The 27,791-nt window shown below is 39.7% G+C and overlaps 1 protein-coding gene across 1 annotated transcript; it reads left to right on the top strand.

The window, feature by feature from the left end:
* Nucleotides 1–4,684: 4,684 nt before the first annotated feature.
* On the top strand, nt 4,685–25,062 carry LOC115806952 (band 4.1-like protein 1). The gene is made up of 24 exons (XM_030767809.1): nt 4,685–4,753; nt 5,005–5,169; nt 8,171–8,275; nt 9,526–9,568; nt 9,793–9,868; nt 10,607–10,825; nt 11,432–11,519; nt 11,744–11,908; nt 12,962–13,059; nt 13,235–13,410; nt 14,117–14,319; nt 15,918–15,956; nt 17,211–17,246; nt 17,769–17,771; nt 18,145–18,294; nt 18,864–20,123; nt 21,387–21,437; nt 22,087–22,440; nt 22,636–22,881; nt 23,285–23,344; nt 23,443–23,535; nt 23,672–23,752; nt 23,933–24,049; nt 25,057–25,062. The coding sequence occupies exons 1-24, from the start codon at nt 4,685–4,687 to the stop codon at nt 25,060–25,062; spliced, it is 3,903 nt and encodes a 1,300-aa protein (XP_030623669.1).
* Nucleotides 25,063–27,791: the final 2,729 nt, after the last annotated feature.

A 27,791-nucleotide genomic window follows, 5' to 3' on the forward strand; every position in this document is an offset into this window, starting at 1 on the left:
TTTGTGTCGATTTCAAAAAAAGACCTTGAGAGCCCTGTATTGTCTGATGTGCATTAATTGAAGTGCAAATTCAGTTTTCAGCCTACACCTCTTGTAGTTTTCTATACAGGGGTTAAAAGAACTGAGAGTTTCCAGATGAAATTTCATCTAGTGATGCTTCTACTTATTCTGAATTTCTTTGTCCAAAGCAGTAACTTCATTTGTGTCTGTGTCATGGGATGTAGGAGCTTTCAGCTATGTCGGCCTGAGAGTCTCCTGAGACAAAGCTGACAGACACAAGCAAAGCTAGACTTTGATCAAATTTCATCAAAAAACTTTAAAAGAGAGTTTACAAGATTTTTTTTTTTTTTTGGTGGAGTGGGGGAGTTGAATTGCTGAAGAGAAGTATCTAGTGCAAAAGAAATCAGTGCAGAAGTTCCTTATCTGCTACTCTTGATTATCTTCCCCAGACTGGTGATTGTGTGTGCGGTTAGCAGAAAAAAGCACTAATACTCAATTGATTGAGTTGTGATCAGAGAGACATTATAGAGAAGAGACTATATCTTATTGTAGTGTCAAATAAAAGTTTAGATTTTAATGCAAGTGGACATATCAGCCGAAAGATTAAAATAGCAAGTGTCACCTTAAGGCATGGCATGAACCTTGCATGAAAGCAACATTATTTAATATTTATTTGTAGACCTACATTTTGTCTTATTGGTCAGTTTGAGCACAGGGCAGTGCAGTGCATACACAAAATTGCCAGTGTTTCAAGCTGTACTGTAGACAGTGACTGACAGTTCAGCTAGCGAATCATGTGATTGAGGGGACCTCTGAATTACTCAACAGTGATGATGAATGGGCAGGGTTTTCAGTAGAGGTTGATTTCAGTTGCGCCAGGATCCAGTAATGTCCGTCTAGTGTTAGGGATTATTTCAAGAGTAGCATAGTAAAAAAAACCAACTTTACTCTGCTTCAATTTCAGCCCTCACAGACAAACACATACAAAACGGAGTGATTTTATTTATTTTGGTTTTAATTGGAGACATTGAAGTGTTCTTTACAGCGAGTCCTTCCGTACCATCAGCTACCTCTAAAATTAGCACCTGCTACAGTTATACAGCATGAGTTGAATTGAAGTATTTTCATGTGCTAAAAATTTGCATGCTGTGTGTATACACTTGACAGCTAAAGATTTTCAAAGCGCAATCTCAGGTTTATGTGCTGAAATCGGTCTGTAACAGCTGGTCTGTTGTTGCTATGCAGAACTATAGAAGTACACTGAATGGTATCTCTAGAGTGCTTCATTCACAGAGAATGAGGCAGGGAGTGTTACCATATAGTACTACCTATACAATAGGAACACAGTCTGTATTTCTGTAATTCCACTATCATTTCTCTCATCAAATCAAAGGGCTTTAAAACTTACATGCAAAAGTGTTCTGTCATCTGCTCAAGTGCATGCATATTACCCTCTTTAATCTGTTCATTAAAGGCACAGATAGGTCTCTAGGAGTGTAAATTGATAGGCAAATGTTTTGTAAGACGTTAAATCCTGAAACACTTAGACAGACAGGCAGCCTGGCTAAAGTGATGCTAATCCTCTGTGGTGACTAATGCCACCTTATCCATCATATGTTTACAAGAAAGACGTAATTACTCAGAGGAATTAAAATCTCATTTTATACAGGGATAATTAATGTTGGAAAAAAAGAAAAAAACTGTTTGCTTGTTATGCATAATGCTCTCTCTCTCTCTCTCTCTCTCTCTCTCTCTCTCTCTCTCTGCACTCTCCTCTCCGGCTTTCTGATCTGTTCCACTGTCTTGGTCTTCTGTCCTCTTAAGTTAAACAATTTGGAATTGCTTTCATACTGAATAGGTCACATAAGCATTTGAGCATCTTAATTGCAAGGAATGACATGGGGACATTGAATTGGACAATTCTTGTCAGCCAGTATTTGAGAATATCATGGAGATATTTCACTTGGGCTTGACAGATGATTAATTCAAAGTCAGTCAGGTTTAGTTTTGTTTTTGTATAAATACTCTCACAGTTTGGTGAATGTATGAATTGTATCTATGGTTCCATTTAGTTTGTTGCATTATCATGTTGTCTCCTCTGTCCAGGCCTCTACTTTTTCATGCTGATGTCGTAGTCAAAGTGGAAACTGTATTTGTACATTTTGGCTGATTGAGGTCTTAGGACAGGTAGCAGCTCTCCCCAGATGTTTACTGTGATGAAAATGCTGCTGTGCATGTACCTCTATGAGTATCCAGTGTAGAAGTATTTGTAAAAACATCTAGTGTAGTTTTGGTTCAATTATATATCAGATGTCCCCAATTTCTTTACATCTGCGTGCTATTTCTGGTGGTATATATAGCATGAACTGTATAGGTACTCTTTGATTTTATAGTTGACTTGATACTGAAGTTCTATATTTTCCTTATATTGAATGGTTTACTCCTTATTGTATGTAAAATGACTGTATAATGTGATAATGTACAGCTACATATAAATTTCACTGCTGTTCCATGTAATTATTATGCAAATATTTTATTAAAATACAAAGTGAATTTCATAGTCTTAGTGTTGTGTGTAAAAGTTTGCCCATCTACGTTCAGTCTGAAGATTATCCCTCAAAACTATAGATCTGCATAATACTTTATTGTGATTTGTCATTTTCAGGGTAATGTCTAAAAGCTGTAGATAGATTTTTAGATTTTTTAAAATGTTTTTTTTTTTTTTTTTACTTTTGTATTGTTTTGTTTTGGTTGTTTTTTGTAATATTTATATTTATTGAATCTAGACTTTTTAAATATGTTATTGCCTTGGCAGGGTGTCAGTTAATGGAATGAAAATCAAGATTATTAGCATAGTAATGAGTGATATCAAACTGTGATCCTGCAGCTCCATTAAAACAAAACAAAACAAAAAATCCGGAAACTTCTCGGAGGCTGAACTGTATGAGGAAGGGTTTGACCACCTGCGTACAGCCCCCTTTTAAATGTGTGTTTTAATGAGCTCCCCCGCTGTTTTTTTTTTTTAAACAGATTTACAGCTATAGTCAATGCAGGAATGTTTGACTTACATTGACCTAATTGACTTGATTTTGCTGTTTTAGTTCAGTCATCTTACAGAGGGGGTGAAGAAGACTTTAGGCTATGTGCTCATGACGAAACAGAAGAGTTTGAGTGAGCAGTCCTCTGAACTGAGAGTAGTTGTCAGGCCTTGAGGTCCTAAAACCTTTCATTACTCTAGTGTCTGTCACAGAGTGCCATTCCTGTTAATTCAGAACACTGAAGTGAAACGTGCTTTTAGTTATGAAAGAAATTATAAATGCGCGCACACACACACACACACACACGCACACACACTCACACCAGTTCATTATGAGAAGTAAAGAGAGAGTAAATTAATATAGAGAGAGGGAGAGAAAAAAACCCCATAAACTTGCATTGACCATCTTTTTACTGACACCACTAAATGCAGCACTATTCTGATGTTAACTTGATTAATATTTTTATGCTGTGCTATTATTATACTGCACTATGTTACATGAAACTACCTTACATCAGACTGTTTACATATTAAATGATGGTACCATTGGAATCATAAGTACTTGCTGTCGCTTAACATTCTTTCTTACAAAGAAACACTGCTCTTTGTGTCACTGACGCCAGAGAGGCTATCTATTCTCTCTTTCAGTGGTTGTGACAAACAGACAATTTTTTCACCAACATGTAGTAATTTGGTTTTCATCTCTCTTCCTCTGGTATGCATTGTTTGATGCTCTCTCTGTACTCCTCATATATGATCTCTGCAGGTCTTTTTTCTCTCTCAGTGAAGCAGTCAGATGCCCCACTAGGAACCTTCCTGCTGCCATAATTTATGCCATCATCTGTAATAGCATCAGCTAGAGGCTTTACTTGCATCTCACGCATGGAGAATTCTTGTGGTCACCTCCTCTTCTAGTGCCTGTTTCTCTCTCTCTCTCTCTCTCTCTCTCTCTCTCTCTTTACCTATGTATCCATCGGCCTCACTGTCTCTTTCTCCTCCTCCTCCCTTCACCTCTCTAACATTCTATCTTTTGTTATCTCTTTCCCTCTCTGTACCCTGTGTTTCTTTCTCAGGGTGGAAAGGTACATAGAGTGCTTACACTCCTTAATTGAAACAGTCACTGTCGCTATGTTCACATGAGTAAATCAGTCATGGTGTACAAGAGAAGATGAGTTTCAATAAGGGGAGTGAATTAAGTCCCTGTTAGCGGCCTTGACTTTGCTAGAGTCTGAATGTGTATAGGGTCAAATTTGTGGCTTTGAGCTATGTATAGGACGATTGGGTGAAACTTCATTGGATGGTTTGAACTTTGAGATTGGATGTCATTGGGTTTCTGAAAACAAGTGTTGAACATACTTGTTTTATTTACTTTTTTAATGAGTTACATAGCTAGAGAGTGGTCTCAGATAACAAGGGGATTCAAACAGGAATTTAAGTGTTGTGTTGTGTATCAGATGGTGTTTGTAATGTCAGCTAAAGACTACTGAGAGTGTTTGAAGTGAGTTAGGTCTGTGCTTTGTATGGTTGTGAGTATTAGAGTAGATCTGAATATCTTTGTGCTGTGTTGAAGGTGTTCTGAACGCCATACATTGTTTAATGGTTTTAAATATTGTATTGTGTGTTGTTGCAGGATTGTGAGTAAACACAATGTCAGAGAAGGGCTCTGCGTCTGACATGAAGAATGCAATGGAGGGAGACGCAAAAAAAGCCTGTCAGGTAAAACCACATCTTTGAGGAACAGAATACAATAAAAATAACACCATGTTTCATTCACTATTTTACATAAAGTTTAACGACATATTGCATTATTAAATCCATGACACAACTTTTGCTGATAACCGTATTTTGTTTCTGATGGTCACAATTGATATAATTTGCAAGGTTTTCTGTATAGTGTGTGTTTAGGTGTAAAAAATGTTATGGTAGGATTCTGACACTGTGAGACATGTGTTTCTAAAATAAATTAGGATCATGAGTCGAAGATGTCAGATGACCACAGAGACACAGATGATTCATCGGAGAAAACTCCCAGTAGAGTGTCAAAATCCCCCCAGAAATCCTCCAAAAGGCCGAAGACTGTCCCAGTCAGAGTGACTCTGTTGGATGGCTCTGATTACGAGACTGGTCTTGAGGTACTCGGACTTACAAAACCATATAAAACTCATTAAAACGTGAAGGATATTGTGGATGTCTTACTCACAAGCACATTCTCTCATCTACCTTATTATTATTATTATTATTATTATTACTGGGTTATGTTAATTTAAAACTAAAATTTTATCTTATTGCATCGCAAGGTTACATGTAATGAGGGCATGACAACGGCCCAGTTGCTCTGTGTTCCTTTCTTACACTGGGATCCTCAAGCTGCCCAATGAGAGCTGAGTTTTGCCAACATGGTTGTGTCACAGAGATAGTGTGGGTAGGTAGCGGAGGGTGTATGTCTCTTAAGAGATGCAGAACTCTGAAACACAAGGGGAGTGTTACATAGATCAAACCCTTTGTCAACTTGCTTGGCCCCAGGCTACTGTGAGTGATGGATTGAGATCGAGTAGACAGCGACTGTCCTTTCTGTGTGTGTGTGTGTGTGTGTGTGTGTGTGCACGTGCGTGTGTGTGTCTCTGTGTGTGTATGTGTGTGTGTGTCCTTCTTCACCATTACTGGTGCTGTACCGCCCAACAGATGATATACAGTCCAATCACAGGGGTCAGAAGTCACCAGCACACCCACCTCATTTCAGAGAAGGAAGAGATGGGAAATCTATAAGTGTGACATGTCAGCAGTTGTGTGTTTGTGTGTGTGTGTGTGTGTGTGTGTGTGTATGTATGTATAAAATCAGTTCCCTCATGTGTGCCCAGCGTGAAAGTAATGTATGTGATGGGTTTTAAGGGAAGAGATGGGGATATGTGTATGTGTGTCTGCGCATGTGTATGCGAGCATGTATGTATATGTGTGTGTGTGTGTGTCTGTGTGCGAGTGTGTGTGTATGTGTGTGTGTGTGTGTGTGTGTGTGTGTGTATGTTCTGTGCTCTGGTAAAATTAGTCTTGAAGAATATGAAGTGAAATGAAATCATTCTCATTATGATAAACATTTCATTAGAAGCGTACGGAGGAAGGACAGCATGTTTTCTAAAGAGATAAATCAACTGCCTCATGACATTATGTAGCCCTGAGGTAATTGACACCACATGCACACAACTATTGATTTTGGCTCCATTATCAATAATGATGAACTTTGCACGTTTGATTTACTCTCAAACACCAGCAGAAAACCCTATGGATCTTTAACTACAGAGTAATAACAAAAAATTGACCAATATTAAAGACAGTTAATTTCAGCCTTTTAGTGTTTACATAGTACTCACATATTAATTTCTTAAATTTCTTTCTTGCTGTTATGAAAGCATGTGAAAACAGTTTCCTTCTGAAAGCTATAATTTTAATTAATATGTAACATAGGTAATTTTTCTCTGGTTAAATTAATCCATGCACGTTTGGTTGTACACCTCCCTTGCTACTTCTCCACAGATTCACAAAGCAAATTTTCAGTCATTTATACTCATGTTTTACAAGTATTCCCACTGTTCTTCCCACTGGCATTTGAGCTGTGTTAGCTGGTGAAGAAAACCACTCTCCTCCCAAATCACGCACAGCAACAAGTGGGAGAGGAGCATTCATTTTCAGAGACTGAAATAGGTGTGAAATCTCATCAAAGTCCTGCTGAATTGGTTTCAACGCTTGGGGAGCTATCTGAATTAGGCAACTTGATTTCATTATTCGGGTAAAAAAAAAAAGTGAAAGTATACCAGTTTAAATTGCGTGGTAAAATATAATTCAGGATCACTCTTCCTTCACTGCCTACCCATGCCCTTGGAATTTTTGAAGAGCTTTCATAGTCAAGGGACTTGCTTGCTATCCCTCTTTTACTTTCTCTCTCTCTCTCTCTCTCTCTTTCATTCGGTCGTGAGAGGCTATGAGAAAAAAAAATAGAAAAAGCGCTGCTCCTGTTTCCATGGCAACAGCTGCTCTCTCTCTCTCTCTCTCTCCCTCTCTCTCTCTCTCTCTCTCTCTCTCTCCCTCTCTCTCTCACTCTGTCTGTCTATCTGTCTGTCTGTCTGGCTCTCTTTCTCTCTCTCTCTCTTTCTCTCCCTCTCTCTCTCTTTCTCTCCCTGTCGCCACAGGGGGCTAGGCTCCCTGGGAGGCAAAAGCATTCTGTGTCATGGTAGAATCTACACACAGTGTCTCTCTCTCTCTTACACACACACACGTTTTCCCTTTTGTGTTAAAAACTTAGGCGTGGTGTTGAGGTGGGGCACATGGCTGATCATCTATTGCCACCATTCTGTTCTGAGAGGTGCCAAAATTTGCATCACATATTTTATGTTTGCAGAACTACTGTTCTAATGACCCTCTGTGTATTTCAGCTGGTTTATCATGTGTATGTCATGTAACATTAGGCATTAACATATTTTAGAGCGTTACCTGTTTTGTTTAGCTGTTTATGAGTGAGGTGTCTGCTTCATGACCATCTGCAAATTCATTTGCTACTCTTTATTCAACCTGTAAATGGTGAAATTGTTTACTTTATAGATAGCAGAATCATTCAAATACCTTAAAATCTAGAATTTGGGAGTTAAGGTGTTTTTTTGTTGTTGTTCAAATTGTTTTTTGTGGTGTCAAGCCATAGCTGATAATTCTTCCAAGAGTTGTACCTCCACAAGCGGACTTGTGGAGATGCAGGGATGTCTGTTTCTGGTCGTCCAGTGTGTTAATGAGGTATGAAACAAGTTATTTCTGCATACTGGCAGGCAATAGTATTTTGATGCTCTCAGTTCATCTCTCTGGGTTAGTGAGATGAGCATGAAGATTAGAAATGGCTTGACACTACTCTTTATTCACACTCAGTGCCTTTCTCTCTCTCTCTCTCTCTCTCTCTCTCTCTCTCTCTCTCCTTCTCTTCCCTGCCCCTCTCTCCCTCATTCTGTTCTCCTCTCTGTTTCTGTCTTTTTCTTGTTTCTCTTCTATTCTTTTTCCATGTCTCACCTTGTCTGTTCTTTCTCTCTCTTTCCTTTGTGTATGTTTGTGTACATTTGTGTCTGTGTGTTGTTGTTGTCTTGCATTGTACGATGACAGAAACTCGCCCGAGGGCAGGTTCTATTTGATATGGTGTGTGACCATCTGAACCTGCTGGAGAAAGACTACTTTGGGCTGGCCTTCTATGACACAGACAACCAAAAGGTAAGAACATTTTGAGCTCCACAATCAGTTCTCAGTTCTCAAAGGAAAGGTTTCTTTAAAAGAAAGTTTCACCAATTTTTTATTTTTCATCACAATGATCTTACCCTTAAAAATCTCTATATGGATTTGTGTTACATTCCAATGGCTGTAAAGGAAGCTGTCATAAAACAACTTCCTAATGACTGGAAACAGTGGGAGTAGCTTGGTTGAGATTTAAGCAATCACTTAACTCATTAAAAATCATTAAAAATCCATCAGAAATCCATCCAAAAATGTGTTCTAATATTATGACAGATTGCTGTTACTTTTGTTTCACACAATGGAACTATCTCCTAGTAACTGAGTCACAGCTGATATGACATAACATAAAACGGTATTGTCATGGTTACATATATTAACATACAGACACTGATATAGCCTCTCCCCTGGCTTTCCTGCCTTCAAAAATAGAACTTTATATCATAAACAAATAAAGCACAATGGCAGATTCTCTTCTGTCCTGAGAAGAATCCCTCCCTAGTTTAAAAAGCAATGACCAAAACATGGAGCAGAATGGCTCTGAACACTTCAGTGAGAAACCACCATTTTACCCAGTACTAACTTCTTTCTACCCTGTTATTATGACCAGGAAGACACCAAAGAAGTAACAAAACCAACCAATCAAGAAGGTGTACAGGTTAACAGGAGATCCAATATTGGTTCCCACGTTACATTATATTATTAACTTCTCTCACACATTTTCGGTTTGCAGTTTTACTCTGTCTGCAAATACAATGCATTAATATTTCTGGTGTGACTTTTTTGAAAGAATGAAAAATGAGATTATAGCAATACTAAGTTTCTGTGGGGCTGAACCACTGTTCCAATATATTTTGTGAGCACTCTAAATGCATTGAGCAGTTTTAGAGGATTTGGGATGCTGGGGCAATGTGAGAGAGAATGTTTGCCAGTGAAATAACAGAGATTCCCTTAGAGAATTTTTGTGACCTTAAGCTTGGGTTGCATGATTGAAGTGACATTTATGTATTCCTGAATTTCTTCTGCATTCTGTGGACATCAATGCAGAAACTCCAAAGAGAGACATTTAGTTCTTTATTGCTTTGCGAATTTCGGTCTCTGGCAATTGAAGAGATAGCATTGTAACTGAGGAGTCAATAACTCCACTTAAGATAAAGGCATTTCAGCCTTGAGAGGATTTTTTCTCCATCCTTATGGGATTTTTTTTTTTTTTTTTACTTTTTCTTTTTCAGAACTGGCTGGATCCATCAAAGGAGATCAAGAAACAGATCCGAGGTTAGTGTTAAAACAAAAACTAGATTTTTTGTCTGTTAAATCACAGACACAGATGGAGACACACACACACACACACGCACGCACGCACACACACACACGTACACCCATTTCACGACATGCACACATACATATGTCTTCCTGAAGATGCATGAAGCATATTTTTAGGTTCCACTTGAGAAGGCATACGATGTCCAGACCCATCATTGTCTGCCGTCTGTTCACAGCAGGTTCTTGGCAGTTTTCGTTTGCTGTCAAGTTTTACCCTCCTGAACCTTCTCAGCTCATAGAGGACATCACTCGGTAAGCAGCTCTCACAAAGCACAGAGCTCCTTATGTCAGGCTCTGCCTTTCATTTATGCCCTGTGCTTTAGCCATTTTTTTTTACTCTCTAGAAGAATTTGAACAGTGTTTCTGTAACCAAAGGTGTTTCTGCAGCTCAGTTCACACCACTGGAAAGCCTGTCTATAATGCTGTTAATGTGCTTCCTCAGTTGTTTTCCACGTGTGGTGCTCTGTCTCTCCATGTCTATTATCAGAGTGAAATTAGCACGGCACAGACAAGCATAGTCTACTGGATCAGTGCATGCAAACCACTGGCGCAGATTCTGCTTCAGAAATTCAGACACATATAACCAAATCATGGGTTTCTGCGTGTGTGTGCGTGTGTGTGCATGTGTGCGCGCGTGTGTGTGTGTGTGTGCGTGTGCATATGTGTGTGTGTGTGTGTGTGTGTGTGTGTGGGGATGTGGATGTGTGTTTTGTTGTGTGTGTGTGTATTTGCCTGTGTGTGTGTGTGTGTGTGTGTGTGTGTGTGTGTTTGTTGTGTGTTTGTTGTGTGTTTGTTTGTGTGTGTGTGTGTGGTTGTGTGTATGTGTCTGTGTGTGTACGTGTGTGTTTGTGTGTGTGTGTGTGTGTGTGTGTGGTTATGTGTATGTGTCTGTGTGTGTACGTGTGTGTTTGTGTGTGTGTGTGTGTGTGTGTTTGTGTGTGTGTGTGTGTGTGTGTGTATGTGTGTGTGTGTCTGTCTCCCTGGGGGCAGGTATTACCTGTGTCTGCAGCTGAGGGATGACATGCTGTCTGGTCGGCTGCCGTGTTCCTTCGTCACACATGCACTGCTGGGTTCTTACACCGTTCAGGCCGAATTGGGAGACTATGACCCTGATGAACATGGACACGACTATGTCAGCGACTTCCGCTTCGCCCCCAACCAGACGCGAGAGCTGGAGGAGAGGGTGATGGAGCTCCACCGCACATACAGGTGAGGTGAACACTCCCACTACACTTGCGAGTAGCACCTTGTCATGAAAGTCTCACAGAAAATCACCAACTGTTACGTTCATGTGTAACCTTCTCTCCAATTGTGCAGGCTTGATTAATGAAATCATATGAAATTCATGAATACCTAATCTTTTTTACTTTTGAGAGAATCACTGTTTTCACATATTTACTGTGCTGAGTGTGGATTCTGTAAGCACTAAAAAGTGTCTATATAATCTACATATTGCATGTTTGATCCCTGGATAAGATGTTTCAGAGACATTCCAGTGTTCAGATAACTGATATTGTCTGGAAAATGGAAAGTAATATATTTGCATGGGGTTCCGTTTTCAAATGTAGCACACTGGAACATCTCAGTAATGTCTTGTCATGGAACACTCTATAATCCATGAGCGCCAATTAATGTTTTTCTGTTCTGTGCTTTATAATTCCGACGATATGAGTTGATCACGAATCTCTTGAACAAAATAACATATTTTAATATTTTATTAGCATTTGAGTCCCTCAGTATGTTAAAAACACGGAAAGGCTTTGAATTTGAACTGACAGACTCAGTGTAGTGATCATTTTTATGCTGTTTGTTTAGGGGGATGAGTCCAGCAGAGGCAGAAATCAGCTTTCTGGAAAATGCCAAGAAGCTCTCAATGTATGGCGTAGACCTCCATCATGCTAAGGTATATGAGGGTGCTAGCCATGCCACAAGCAAAAGGCCACTTCTTCTGTGCTGCAGTTTTATTTAGATGGAGTTATGGAGATGGAGATCTTAGTGACAGTAACTTTATTTAAATAAATATAACATACACAGATCTTGTTGTGAGTCTTGTGGTTTCAGATCTTTCTCACCGTTGTTATCCCTTGTTCTGGCATTTTCCCTGATCCTGTGATTTGTGTGAGATAGGACTCTGAGGGCATTGACATTATGCTGGGAGTATGTGCCAGTGGGTTGCTGATCTACAGAGACCGCTTACGCATCAACCGATTTGCCTGGCCCAAAATCCTCAAAATCTCCTACAAGAGAAGCAACTTCTACATCAAGATCCGACCAGGAGAGGTAGAGAAAAAGGTCTTTTGAAAATTTCCAGGCTTTTATTTCCAATGAATGTAATTGTTGTAATGGCTCCGGTCCAGACATATGGCAACATCAAGAAAGATTGACTGAAACTACATGAAATTGTCAAAATGTGGTGTATAAAACCAGTTTAAAGATTTTAATTTCAGGGAAGCAGAGCTCATAGATACCACTGGTCAGTTAAACACAGTCAAAACAACAGTTTCAAATGTTGATCACCCTGTACTTTATCTCTGTCAGCACTATGGGCAGCTCTGTCCGTACACTCTCAGAGACTGTTAGCCATTGTGCCTAATTAAGCAGCTTTTTAAAGATGTGTTTACTTTTTACTTATTTACAGTGTTCAAGCTGGGTGTTTGCATAATGTTTGTGCTAGCGGAAGAGGCAATTTTTTCTTTAGGCTGAGCTGAGGGAATTTTTTGCCTGGTCGACAGAAAGGAAAGAGATAGAGAGAGAGACAGAGAGTTAGTGAGAGAGAGGGAGAGAAAGTGAGAGAGAGGGAGAGTCAGTGAGAGAGAAAGAGAAAGACAGAGAGCTTGCTTTTTGTGTCCACGACTCTTCTGTCAGCTCTTGAGGGTGACTCACTTTGCCTGCTGTGGTTTTCAACTCCTTAATGCGATTATCTGCAGCACCACACACACACACACACACAGACACACACACACACACACACACACACACACGCTCTTTTATGCACACACACACACACACACACACACACACACACACATGCCTGTGCATGCATCCTTTTTTGATGCATTACAGTCTGTCCTTGAAAACTGAACATTAATGTGTCCATTGTATGGTTGAATTTATCCTCTTGCTCAGTAAGAAGTGCACGCTTTTTATGTTAGGAATCCTAACATCCTTGTTTGTTGTAATGCATCTTTTAGTATCTTTTTCTAATTCACTTTCACTAACTCCACTGCTTCACTTGATGTACAGTAGAGTAATGTAGCTCACTTCTGTCCTCATCTACTCCCCCACCCCACACCACCCCCTACCCCTGCCCACTACACTCCTCTTCACTCTCTCCTGCGCTGTCAGTATGAGCAGTTTGAGAGCACCATTGGCTTTAAGCTGCCCAATCACCGCGCCTCCAAACGCTTATGGAAGGTCTGCATAGAGCACCACACCTTTTTCAGGTAGGCTTTTGGGAGAGAGAGCCAGAGCCAGAGAGAGAGAGAGAGAGAGAGAGAGAGAGAGAGAGAGAGAGAGATAGAGTATGCCTGATAAATGTGTGTGTTTGTGTTAGTATTTCTTTTAGATTAAGGTTGGGATTTAAATGAAATGGTATTGAGATGTCTAACCCTCCCGTAGGTTGGTTTCTCCTGAGCCCCCTCCAAAAGGTTTCCTGGTTATCGGCTCTAAGTTCCGTTACAGTGGACGGACTCAGGCTCAGACTCGACAGGCCAGTGCTTTGATTGACAGGCCTGCGCCCCAGTTTGAGCGATCCATTAGCCGAAGGTACCTACTGTCCCGCAGCCTGGATGGAGGTAAGAGTCCCAGAGAGTCCTTTTGGAATAATGCTCCAATAATACAGCTCTAAGAACACTAGTCCAATAACTCTGCTCGTGGGATACCACTCTAGGACCATATTCATTATGTGTCTCACAGGCCCTATTCCTTGTATGAGTCTTAGAATCCTGGTGCAGACTGTTTAAAAGGTTTATGGAGAGTCTGAATTTAAAGGCTGTAATTTGGGCTTTGTAATGGGCTCTATTTACTGTTTGAGTCTTGAAAGCCACGATCTAATCTGTGTAACATGCTCTATGTAGGGCTTGGGTTCCAAAAGCACTGATTTGGACTGCGTAACATGCTATATCTACAGTCTAAGTTGCACCCAGTGAATCTGAGGTCTTTTATATTTGGGCCAATATGTAATCTCAAGGTGTACAAAGATTTGCAGCAACACAGCCAAAAGCCTTTTGAGCCTCCTCTGTCATGGCAAAATTCAGTAAGAGTGGACGTTTAATGCCAGTTTCTGGATTTCATGCATGGTATAATGTACGCCTTCCTCAAATGTCTATTGACACACAGCCGTTTAATGCGAATATTATAATATTACTATGTGCTCACTCTTAATGACCTCATTCAGCGCTGCTTTCTCTTTCATTGGCTCAGTTCTCTTCCCTGTGGTGCCATGTCCCTCTCTCCCTCTCTCTCTGTGTTATGACTCGTGCTATGTTTTCTCACACCCAGCCTCAGCTCTTGGTGAGACAGTAGATCAGCTGTCTCAGCAGAGTACCACTGAGCCCATCGCCAGTCTTCCCAGGGATGAACAAGACCAGGACTACTTAGAACCCAGCCTAGACCAGGATGTGGATCAAGACTTTGGCCATGACAGAGAACAAGACCAGAAACCAGACAGCGTCACTACACCTACAAGGACAGTGGAGCTGAAGGTACCTGGTGTATATACACTTATCTTTTATGCTATAGCTTTATCATTGACTGGAGGATTAGGTCCTTTCTGTATTTAGTTCTGACTGTGGTTATAGGGTCAGCACTTAATTGGAAATAGATGGCTCATTCGAACTGGAATTTGAATTGGTGTTCGAAGTCTCTTGGCACCACAATTGACTTTTTGGACACTGCAGTCCAGTATGCTTTAATAAGATTTAAATGTCCAGTCAAGCATGCAAAATAACCAAACAATGGGATCTTGCTAACTACCAAAGTGAAGTTACACTGAATTTCATGCAGTTCAGTTGAGGTTACTTAATTTCAAATTGGTTTCAGTTAAATTTCAAGTTTTTTCAAAGTCCAACATTTTCAAGTTCCAAATCCAATATGCACTTGGAATTTATGAAATAGATCATGAATTGGCAGGGAATAACTGGCCCTTGTTTACACATGTCAGTTACTATTGTTGTGATATTGTTGATATGCTCTGGTGTTTTTGGATTGAAGAAAGGTGCTTTCTCACAGGTGTCATCATACTTGGAGTGCTTCCTGCTAAGTCCCATCTCTTTGATCTCTCTGATCATAGAACAGGAGAAGAGAGATGACATATTGTTTTCCGCCTCAATCTCATGTCTCAACTTCTCTGGAAAGTTCCGCCCATCTTACACTTTGATAAGAAGTCTGGGTCCTTTGTCTCTGGCCACATGAGTTGCAATGCCACAGAAGTTAGATAAGAGAAAGATGTTTTAAAGAAAAAACATGAAAGTGGAAGAGAAAAGATACCTTGAAAGAGAATCTTTTGTCAGGGATTGTTCTAGATTTTTGTGTGTAAGTGGATATTTGTTCAGATCCATAGACACCTTAAAATAGACGAGATGGTATTTTTTCCTGTATGTAATCATCACTAATTGCTTGGACAAGGAGCTTGCTCTTTGATAGCCGATGGTTACTGATCAGACTGATTTTTGTTTTATTTAAACAAATTTTTGGTTATTTTTCTCTGACATTAAACAGACTCTCTTCACCACAGAGCAAATACGGACTGTTTTGGGATGCATCGGAACATCTACAATTTATTTTTTTGTATTATACCATTTGCTGTGATGACATTTTTTTCGAATCTCCTTTGGTGCAGGAATTTGAACATGATTTGATGACAGAAGCAGTGTGTCAGATATTTCAGCATTTGGATAGAGCCTTTATTCCTTTCTTTCTCACTGTATTTAAGTAAACTGTTCTATAGATTAAAACCAAGGCATGTTCTCACCAGTCTGTTAGCCTGGTATTAGTCACCTCTACCCCTGCTTTTCTTTCCATTTTACAGCCTAATCCCCTTCTTTTCCCTCAGTCTCTGTTCCCACTCCTCCTCTCAGCTCAAATCTTACTGCACCTATATGCCCGCTGTTGCCTTAATCTCAGTTTTGAAAAGGATTTTTCTTTCTCTTACACTTTCCAGCCTGCTACTTTTTTTTACTTCCTTTTACCTCTTCAACTAATGTAATCTTAATTTAATCCCGCTCCCTTTGCCGACACTTAGCTCTTTCTTGCATTCTTCTCTAATGGCTGCTTTCTCTCCTTTCTCTGTGCTCGCTGACAGAGGGAAGAGGCAGGTTCTCCTGTAGACACTAAGACAGAGGTATTTTCCATGGTGACCAGTCTCTGTCTGTCTGTCTGTCTGTCTGTCTGTCTGTTGATCTGTCTGTCTGTGTCTAAGATTCAGAGGTCTATATAGCATGGTTAAGGAAGGTGGTAGACTGTACGAAAGATTTTATGCTTGGCAATGTGTAAACCATGTCATGCTCCATGTTTTGTATTTTTAGCCTTTTGGGTTTTTTTTGTGGCTTTTCACATAAACAAAAGCCAGAATAGTCAGATTAGTTTTTCCTGGTATAATGAAGACATTATGTTAGAAAATGCATAAAATGTCATTTTTATTGTCCTTGTCTAACTTAGTCAGGCGATCCTTTCTCTGTTGCATCCTCCTGATACTCATTAATGCAAACATAGCATCAATTATGTGCTCTCTGTAGTCTGAAACATGAGACTAAGGGAGACAGATGGTACTGAGAAATTACAGTGGATGGAAAACTTTCAGAATTTCTTAAATGTGGTATGCATGGTTCACTGGGTTTGAGGCTGGAGTGAAGGTTTTTGATAGTGATTTCAAATTTTTTCATTTTGTAAATTTCAGTTTTTGCACTGTGAGGATATTATAGTGTTTTGTCTGATAAATTATCCATATGCCTGCAGACTTTGATGAGCTGATTGAACTGTGTCAGTGCCCTGGGTGTAGAGTGCTGGACATAAAATTAAAACAGTTATTTTCTCCCAGTTGGGTTTATTTGTAAACTACTTGCGCAGAGAACACTTGTAAATAAGAAGTTTTACGGCCCCATAGTTACATCTGAAATACTAAATCGGGTGTTGTTTTCATTTAGGATTTGTTACATTTCAGAGTCCCACTCCCAAATGATTTGTGTCATCATCACATTTTGGAAAAGTCATGTTTCACACAACCGTGTTACGAAATTTTAAAAAATGGTTTGGTCTCTTAATTTTGTAGCATTTGAGATAGGATCATAATAAATTACAAAAAACAAGTTCTCTCTCATAGGAAAATGTGAAATGTGAAAAATTCGCTTAGAAAGACAATGCATCCAGGACAGTGAATTGAACATTGTGGCTATGTATTTCCATGGCTGTCTGAGTGCCTCTCTCTGCAAAGCTGTCTGCCTGCTTGCTTTCCAAACTTACCTGCTGTGCTCTCCTTCTCTGTTTTTACACTTGACCCTGACCCTGCCAATCCTGACCCTCCCCCCTCTGCCTCCATTCGCCTTGCCCCTCATCATGCCTCTGTCTCACTCCCCGCCTGCTTCACCACTCTCCCCAGTCGGACCTGGAAGTGACCCCACGTCCTAAACAGGAGGTACTGCTTCAGCCAGATCCAAGGCCTGAATATCCTCTACCTGTGACTAGATCCTTTGTAGTTTCTCTCATACTACCTGTCTGTCAGTAGAGGTAACAGAAACTGCTCCAAAATGGTGGTTGGTCCGTTCCTACCCATTGGCAGCACCAGCATGCATTGTGCTTTGATGGTGTCTGGTTATTGTGGGACCTGAAAAGAGTCTGTAATGATTCTCTGGAAAAAAAAAACCCCACACAGAATGATTAAGCCCAGATGCGTATAGTGAAAGGTATTTGGAGAGATATATTGTTGATTTGTCATTGCTGATTAATATCAGGTTTTTAAAATCCTTTGTGCTTTTGCCATCTGTGAAATTGAAAAAACAAAATGAACAGATGAAGTGATGTAGTGTTGAATGAGTCAGGATTAGTGAGATCATGCATTCCCAATCTATCCATATTTTTTGATGGGTAATAGCAACAGATTTAGATGAATTAGACCATTTATAAAGGAATCATTATATAATCCCATTACATTAGGGAGCAAGTACCTTGATATTTTTATGAAAAAAAAAAAACCACAGGAACTTATTGGAATTATAGTGTGCTATATTTTGTACTTAACTGTACTGTGCACAGTTCCACTCTGTGCTGAGCTATGTAAGCCCAAAATAGTAACACATATAAATATGTTGTGCAGATGTTACATGATCAAAATATTCATCTTCTATAGCATCTGTCAAATGGATGTGCTGTATCTAGAAGTGTAGTTGAAGATACAAGGCAGTCATTTCTGTAGTTATTGAGAAGATACTCACGTCACAGTTTCTGCTCTAATAAAAACTGACACTCAATCACCATTCATTTACGTCACCACTTTCATATGGGTGATCCAGCTCTTTTCTTGTTGCTTCTAATAGTTCTTGGATAAACCAGAGGATGTTCTGCAAAAACACCAGGCCAGCATCAATGAGCTGAAGAGAGCGTTGAGGGAGCCCAACAGTAAACTGGTCCACAGGGAGAAACGCCTGTCTGGAGCCTCCCCGGGCAGCACCCCAGAGAAGAAGGCTGTAAGTATGAGAGTCAGGGGATGCCAGCTGTGATGGGTTTTGGAGTAAGTGTGAATGACTTCAGAATGGCAGTCATTGTGAACTAAGATCTAAGAATGACTTACCATTTCTCTTTTACTTTCTTATTTGTTTTGCCTTCCCGCTAAAGGATTGGGTTGACTTCTGTCATCTTACACCACTGGTCCAAAGCTGATATGTTTAGTAGTTCAAGTAGAAAGTTGAAAAGTTTAAAATATGGTATTGCAAATACAACATGAATATTGATTCCCTTAAGCTCTTGTTACAACACCACATTAAGTGGAAATGTTTACCCCATGTTAAAAATCTTAATGATTCTTTACATTTCAGCAAATAATTTTAAGTATAGATACTGTACAGGATTCCTGCACAGTGAGTACAGATTATCAGGCCCCCAACCCTCAATACACACATACAAACTGCAATCCAGTGTGCAGCCTAGGAAATATACACATCACATTTAATTTTACTCTACAGAAACAGATCTTTTAGTAACATTAATAGAGATGAAGACAGGCCATTGAAACTGTTCACTCTATATTGATATATAGGCCTCTGTGGATTCCATATTGATTGAGGAGCAAGATGGTTGTCAAAGAGACTTGACCCTCAGTTCAAAAGAGGACAGGAGCAGGATACCGCCTAAAATAGCTCCATTAGCTGCTGACCCCCTAAGGGAAGGAGAAGACAACAGCACAAACAGAGATTTTATGAAACCCACATGTGATGAAGTGTCAGACACATTTGGAGCACAGACATCCGATTCTAATACTACCCCTTTGTCAGTGGAGTCAGAAAAGAACAGAGCTAAACACTTCATTTTAAAAGACAAGCATTACCCGGATGCAGATGGCCAGGAGAAGAAAACATATGATAATGAACCTCACTGTGGCAGGTTTCTGCCAGAGAATGGCATTCATGCAAATGGCTATGATGCACATCCAGCAGAAATATGCTTGAATTCAAGGATATTCCATTCAAATGAGGAAAGTGAAAGTCCAGATTTACCAAGCTACATGAACAGAGGTTGGCATGAGCCTTCCCCCAGTGCAGTCATAGTCAAACATATGAGAGACTGCGAAGGAGCACAGAGACAGATCACTGAAACAGAACAGGGAAATTTTGGCATTAAGAACCATTCTGATTTGGTGACTTGTACTGACAACAGCAAGACAAAAGATTTAAAGACTGAAGCACGTGAATCCACAAAACATGAGAGCACTCATTCAGGAGTGAAACGAGTTGTTCCTCTGAAACCAGAAAGATCAAAGAAATATAAAGGAAACAAAGGGATTCCTCAACAAGTACAAAACCAGAATGAGAGAAACTTCACTGCTGAGGTGGATGGTAATGACTTGACAAAGTCAAAAGAAAGTCCATCTGGCTGCAAACACAGTTTGGATGATGCCTCCTTTTCACACCCAAGCAATCCTTTGGCTGCTGATAGCAGCACAGCAGATGTCAACCCAGGACTAACGACTAATGGTCAGCTTGCAGAAGCCAGAGGAGCTTGCCAAAAGCAAAAGCCAGACAGGCAGAAACTGAAGGATTCAAGTGACCTTACTAGGCATAGATTTAGCTATGAATATGGACAAGCCCTTTACGAGGATCCAACCCCACTGTCTACCTACTCTTCAACTTCAATAGCCCCCCTGATGTTTGACCAAACTACTCCTTTAAACATTCCTGTCAAATCTCAAAGAACCAGAGATGGTGGCATTATAATACGGAACAGATCAATCAGTACCACTGACCCCTGCTACAGTCTTCTCAAGAACTGCAGCCTGGACACAGCCAAGAGGAAACCAGTGGTAACTGCTTAGCATCTGCTTGTCAGTCAATGGAACTGAAGCATCGCATGAAACAACTGCACATCCATTTTTTGATTGTTTTTTTTGCCACCCAAATGCACATACATGCATAAGGACCAGTATCTGAGGAGAGAGTCTTTTTTGCACCTAATCTCAGTAACTGATGTACACTAATTGAGATACACTAATTTCTAAGAGTATGAGGATGTCATTCTGCCACTGCCTCCCACCCTTTTTCCTGCTCTCCAATGCACAGCTTAGCATCTGCTTTCACATCTTACAAACCCTGTAGGATCCTCCATATAATTTCCATTGCTTAAGTTGCAGGCTTGTATTCCTCTAACTCTAATTCACTTTACCAGCAGTCTTTCCTTCCAACATCCGTTCTTCAGTGCTATTCTTCTCTGTTAGACATTGGATGGTTGTTGCAAGGAACCAACTACCTCCTCGCCATGCTATTACAAAAAAGCCATTTTTGCAAACTTGAAGTAGAACCAGCAAAAATGGCTTTGTTAAATGGGTCATGAGCAGGACAGATATAATGAGTTTGATAGGTTTCCTTTGTCTTGCACATATTAGCCATGTGTCAATGCTCAGCTCTTGGCTTTGGTTGTAGCAGTATTCACTTGGGTCTCAGAATTACCTTTTCACTTGGTGTTGTACCAGGCACTGTTTTTGAGGATCAAGGGAATCTGAGGTACTCTACCCCTCTGGACAGATGCCTTTCAGTTTGAACTTAACTAAGTTTCAGTTATACTGTTAAATCTGAGTTACAGGAATGACTGGTTAAAGATAGCTGGAAGTGGTTCATATAGAATTCTGATGAATATGTGTGTTGGCTTTTGAAATTATTTTTGCCACAAAGTCCTAGGGGTAGAGTACATATTCCCGCACTGAAATAGAGGTTTAGACATCTGTCTTGCCATAGAGACCTTATAATTACTGGTTTGAGGTGGCATTCCTCCAGAACTTTTATCAAGAAAGCATTGGACTCATCTTTTGAATATCAGGCTTGACAGAAGTAGATTGATATTCAGAAAAGCCAGAATTTTGGATGAAGTTGTTTTTCCAAACCTGCATGAAATATCAACATTGCAACAGTCCGGGTTGCACGTAAAATGAATTTGAAAGGAAAAGCGTATGGGTTAGATCCAATATATCAAAAGACTTTGATTGTTAGTTTTGGCCCAGTGTCCTGCTCTGTGGCCATGTTTTTTTTCAGTCGACTAACTGTGCATTACTCTCCCTCATTTCACCTTTCAGGAGCCCGTCTCCACCCCAGCTATTCATGCGGAGCCACTGGAGGAAACCCAGGTGCCTCATACCATCCATTTACCCATGCATTTCACTGTGTGATTTTCCCTCAGCCAAAAATGGATTGTATCATGAATTTTACCATGATGTTTCCCATGCATCTTGCCATAGAATTTCAACCTTACTGCAAGCCTACCCACTCTTCACTGTTTAATGTGCTGCGTTATATGCTTCAGCTGCCTGAAAATGTCATTAGCATCCAAAGAGAGTACCATGCATTTATCTTCAGATAATTTGTTTGCTAATTCAGCAGTGGCTTGGTAGTGGACAGAACACATTTTTTTCCCCTTTGAAAATATAGTTCACTACTGTACTTTATATAATCACAAATTAAACATACAGTTCTAGTTCTAATCTTAAAATTGCATGAATTGTGAAATTGCATAAACTGCATTTTCAGCTGTTTTGGCTCGTTGTTTTCTTTTTTGACACATAGTGCTATTATATAAAGATCCTCTCCTCAGTTGTATTCATGTGTCTTATGTCTTTAGTCCTTGTAATCAAAATCATGATGTCCTAACTGTAAAGCAGCATTTTGTGCTTTGTGAAACGTTCATTGCCCCTCCATAATTTGAACCATCATTTTCATCAGTCCTCCTCTGTTTTTATGTGACCCAAAGTGAAGGTCATTCTTTCTTCTCTTTCACAGAGGGAGCCATGGGAAAGACACCTGGGGTCAGTGTCAGAAGATGATCTAGATCATGAGACCCCCTACCCTAAAGAGACACACCTGGGCATTGAGCGCAAGTGCTCCAGCATCACTGTGAGCTCCACATCAAGCTTGGAGGCTGAAGTGGACTTTACTGTCCTTATGGATCTCCAAACAGGGATGGAGGAATTCTCCAAAGGCATGTCTGAACTGGGTGAAAAAGACATCTCTCCTGGTCTGAGTCTCTCAGAACAGATGGAACCAGCCCGCCATTCTCCCCCTGCATTCATTTTAGGTGCAGACCCTATTGCACCTGTGGAGGAACCACCACCAGTAGAAGTTCGGAAGCCTGAGGTAAACAGCCCCCTCCCTCTTTGTATGATTATTAATTTCCATGTGTCTTCCCTCTCAGAAACAGATATTGCACCCTCATTTTTTAACCATTTTGTGGTAGTTTTTTTCATCATTTTTTAAAGTATCTCCATATCTCAGTATTGTATGTCTTTAACAGTTGTACATCTTTAACACATTGTGACCTTTTCCTCAAAGCCATTTGTGCCCAAGAAAGCCCCACGATCAGTGTTGGCAGCCCAGGCCATGAAAAGAGAAGCTGCTGAGTTGGCCAGCTCTCAGCTGACATGGAAAGAGGGCACTCAGGTGACCTCCATTCAGCCAATCAGCAGAGAGAGCAGTGACATCATAGCCTCTCAAACCTTGAGAAAGACAGAAGTCAAGACAGAAACCCAACCCAATGGGTCAGAAGTCACTACAACTATCATGGAGATCACAGACCAGGTATCAGTGGAATCTGTATGTTCACAAACAAAATTTGTCTACATGAATAATTTAGGTCATTTTAAACAATTCATGCTAACTCCCTTGACCCAACCCCCTTGAACATTTCTCTTTGTACCGTGCATAGGCACACCTGATTCTAATGTTTTGGAACAAAAATGTTCAGAGCAGGGAGACACTGAGGTCTGGGTTGAGAAACACTGGTTTATACAAGGGTGCAAGATTCTTATTAAACCTGTTAGGATACAACGGATATGACTGTTATTCTGAAGTATGTTAGGTGTGTCAGACTGTTTGAATTAGTGATTGCAGGGAGAACCTGTCTTTACTGGATTAGTGTGTGGCTCTATGCAAGGATTATGTGGATGTGCTGAAATACATATGTGTGTGTATTTCATGTAAGGACCATGGTGTGAGCGGTGTAAGAGAAGCTCGTTATTCGATGATAGAGACTGCATCTCCAGTGAGTATTCAGACCTGCTCAGCCAACTTTATATACTTGGATTTGTTGTCTTTTAAATGTAGCATGTTTTAATATTTGTGCTTTTTCTGTCTGAACAGGTGAACGTTGGACCTTTAGGAAGGGAAGGTTCAGGATCTCCGCTGATTGTTACAGAGAATGTCACATCGGCTACAACAACACATGTTACAAAGGTAACAAAGAAGATGACAAGCTATGTTCTCAAGTGTTCAGTACACACCATCTTTATTGCCATGTGACAGGTGAATTTTATGTAACTTCAGAAATGTAAAGTTTTGTGTGTGTGTGTGTGTATGTTGTTTTTTAAAGACAGTGAAAGGGGGTTACTCAGAGACCAGAATTGAGAAGAGGATCATCATTACAGGAGATGATGATGTCGACCAGGACCAGGTCACTGCGTTCTCACCTCAGCGATATTAAAAAACATTCATCTGAATCATTCAAATATACATAACCATATTAACACACTCACACACACACACACACACACACACATTAAAGTACTCAAATTAAATATGGAAAGAACTAATGTATTCTGATAACTCTTTTGTGGTTGCTTGGTTTTCACAGGCACTCGCCATGGCAATAAAAGAAGCCAAGCAACAGCATCCAGACATGCTAGTGACCAAGGCTGTGGTTGTCAGGGAAACAGAATCTTCCACTCAAGACTCACATGGAGACTCTGAGGTACTGGAATTGGTCCTAAACACTAAACACAGAGCATAGTTAATTTGGTCCCTTTGAAATTAAATACCTCAAAGGAGAAACATCTGTCTTATATTCTGAGAAAGAATATGACCACACAGTAACTCTGCAAGTGTTGGTATTTCAGAGCACAATTTCCTGGGTTGATTTATTTGACGTAGTTATGCAATAACAAGTAAATTGTTGTGGTTACCTGTGAGGATTCTGTTATTGAGTGTCTTAAAATGTTATTTACTCCAATGAGAGTGTCTTTTATAAACACTAAAATTCTCATATAAGCTACAGTTAACACTCTCAGGGCCAGATTTACTAAAAGTTTGCTGGTGTTTTAATACATGTAAAGCTGTGATCAGAAGAAAAAAAAATCATGTGAGCTGATTTATTAAGAAAGTGCACAGAGATGTGCTGATCATAGTTCAGAACAGACATCCACCATTGTTAGCCTTCTCTCATTTGGACTAGTTAGAGGATCACTTGCAAGGAAAGCAATTCAGCATAGAGATATTCCTCGCTACTTATGTTATTTTAGTGCAGTTATGTTGTGCCCCTCTAAAGTAGCAATAAAGCACCACTACAGCATCAACTTCCAGTCATTTTTACAGTTACAAGACAAATTATTGAAGAACCCATACAATACCACCGTTTACTATTGTCCTTGTTGTTGCACAAACCTATTGACTTTGGCTTGAGTAAAAAATCCACATGCAAATATGTCATTTAAAAGGTATGTTACTTATTGAAATTAGATTATTTGCAGCTGTTATCAATAGTTTCATCACCCTTAGTGGATCAACTGTAAATAATAAACTGTTTGCTTGTGCATTTTGTTTTTTTTCACACAAGCAAATTAGCTAGTGTTATTGAGGTTTTTAGGAAATCCCTGCCCTAAGTGTGAATGTGTGACGAGGGAGAATTTGCTAAAATGAAGAATCATCCATATTCAAACAGTTTGATGTCTCTTAACTTGTATCTTTTCTCTTTTTCTCTAGTCCTGATCTCCTAACCTCCCGGGACTGTATGAAGATAAAGTCCTGGTGTAAAACTACCGTCCTCCCTAAGTCTTAAAACATATTATCCTCGACCACTATTGGTGGGTCAACCTCCACCCTGCCCTACCCCCCAAAATCCCTGCACCCAGGAACCCCGTGTATCTCCTGTCTGCAGTAGTCAGGATTTACCCTTACACCGTTACATCCACTTTACTTTTGCTTTTTGCTGTGCTAATGACATAGAGGCTTTGGAGTCATTGAGAAGAAGCTGTAATTTTGGTCCTCTGCTTGACTTTTGACCTTCAATCTCTATGGTCTATCAGCCAGTGGACTGCCTTGAAAGAGAAAAGACAACTCTGTCACTTCCTGAGTCAGTTTGTTTTAGGGAATTCTTATTTTGTCACTATTGTTGTCCACGTGCAAGATGAAAGATGAAAAGGAAGGAAAAGTGTCTTTTTTCTGCTGTTAACAGATTTACAAAAACAATGGTACTCAATGCTGACCCAATGCTGAGGGCATGCATGATGCATTGGGTTTTTTAAGGACAGAAGGACTGACAACTGAGATTGGAAGAGTGTTTTCTGCTGCATACTAAATGCACAGCACATGAAGGACAACACAATGCTTTTTGTTAAGATTTTCTGGAAGATCAATAGAGTAAGTCTCTGTCTACATGCTTAATTCATAAACGGATCTCTTTTGTCAGCATTGCCATGACATTTGTTTGCATGTGGCAAAACAGGGTTTAATATAGGGAAAATGAGGTCTAAAGTTTCTCACAAACAACAGGCAACCCAAAATCACAGCAGAGGGTCAATGTACTTATCTCACAGTGACATATGGTGTTTTCATGGGATACACATATTTTGGGACTTGTCTGTCTGCGCCAGGTATTTTTGTAAGATGTCACTGAGAGGCAGCGATACTCCACGGTAGACACCACAGATAGAGAGAGAGAGAGAGAGAGAGTTGACTGGAAACTGTGCTGACACATAAAGCAAGTGAGGAAACTGGGCAACATCCTGTCCAAACACAGGTTTGGCCACTCTCTCCAGTTAACAACAGAATACATCAAATATTTGGACTAATTTATTACAGTTTTATGAGAGCCCACTGAGTTTTCTTTGTGAACACTATCACATTTGGACATGAATTCCTTTTATTAGTTTCCATTGTTTTGTTTTGTAATCGATCATATTAAAATGTTGAGGAAAACTACAGAGGAAACTTTAAATGACCATTTGTTTAGTTTTAACTATATTTCTTGGTATAAAGGCATATGACAGTGTAAGCTTTACAGTTCATTGTTCAGAACCATATTTCCTTACAATTTGGTAATGCACTACAAAAGGAGGAAAACGTTCCTTATAGTAAATGAGGATGAAACAGCCCTAGACAGTCAAGCCTTCACAAACTTAAAAGAGATCTGATTGCATGACATATTTTTGCCCAAGAAAAGACTGCCCTCATATTTTTTTGAAGATGTCACTTTTAGGAGATAAGAAAGCTTTGAAGTCCAAGAAATATTGCTCCTGTTATTACTGTGGAAATGCAGAAACAATATTAGAAATTTATTAGGTAATGATGAAATGTCAAGTGCATGTGAAACCCTGTCTAGCTATTGGTATGATGCTGAGAAATAGAGTAGATTTTAGATTACTGAGAAACAACAGAAAAAGCTTAGTCATGCAGATAGCCATTTGGGTAATAAAATTAACAAGGTTATATTTCGTTTTTTATTATTATTATTTCCGTCTAAATCCTTCCTGTCTGAAACTTTTGGAAAATATTGTTTTGGTCTGATCTTCCAAAGTCCCCAAAACATTTATTCTTAGCAATGTTATGAGTGCAGTATGAATGAGAAAAAAACCTGTTCAACTGTTAAAATATCAATTTTGGTGTGTACTGAACTAATGAAACCTTAATCTGTGATTGATGTCATGGGCATTGGTTAGTATGTTAAAGTGATATGTGACTTGTGAAAGCAAAGATTCTTTACACTAGTTTCCCTCTGTACAATAGTGCTGGATCTCAAAAAGGCCATGAGGAACATCGGTTGTTTTCAGTGTTTTAGTGTTATAAAGATGGACTTTGATTTCTATGTGTTTCAATAGACTTCATAATTAAAACGGTTGGGTCTGATGTTGGGGACCAAAAGCTGGGTGTCAGAGTCTGTCACATTCTTTGTAAATGTCCTGGGCTGGACTCATGAAGTGACCTATGTGACTGATGGGACCTACACAAAAAGGCCAGATGAAAAGACTGGTTTTGTTGGTTTTGTAGTATGGCACTAATGAAATGCAGAAATATAAATTAAGTTGCAAACCATGGTCTCAATTTTTCTACTAACACACATCACCGATGCTTTGAGACCTGGATTTGACTTTTAAAAAGGGAATGTCATTATTGGTGGGGATCTGTGTATTTACCATTAGAATTATGCATACTACCCAGACATGGAAGAATAAAAATGAAGAAAAACAGTATATAATGGAGGGAATAGAATCACACTGGAACTGCCACTGCAGTGAATACTTTATCTAAGATACTTAGAATGTCCTCCGCTTCAGATATTATACACTTGTGTCAAATTCTGGAATCCTACCATTACTATGTCATTTCCTTTCTGTTTAGGCCACTCCCACTTTGTACCTCTCCCTGCTGCTTGGTTCTGTGTGTTTGCTGTACAGTGTTGGAAATTAAATAAATCAATCCATCAATGCAAAAAAATCTTC

This window comes from Chanos chanos, chromosome 3 (genome assembly GCF_902362185.1).
Source record: "Chanos chanos chromosome 3, fChaCha1.1, whole genome shotgun sequence".
In the NCBI taxonomy this organism is placed as follows: Eukaryota; Metazoa; Chordata; class Actinopteri; order Gonorynchiformes; family Chanidae; genus Chanos; species Chanos chanos.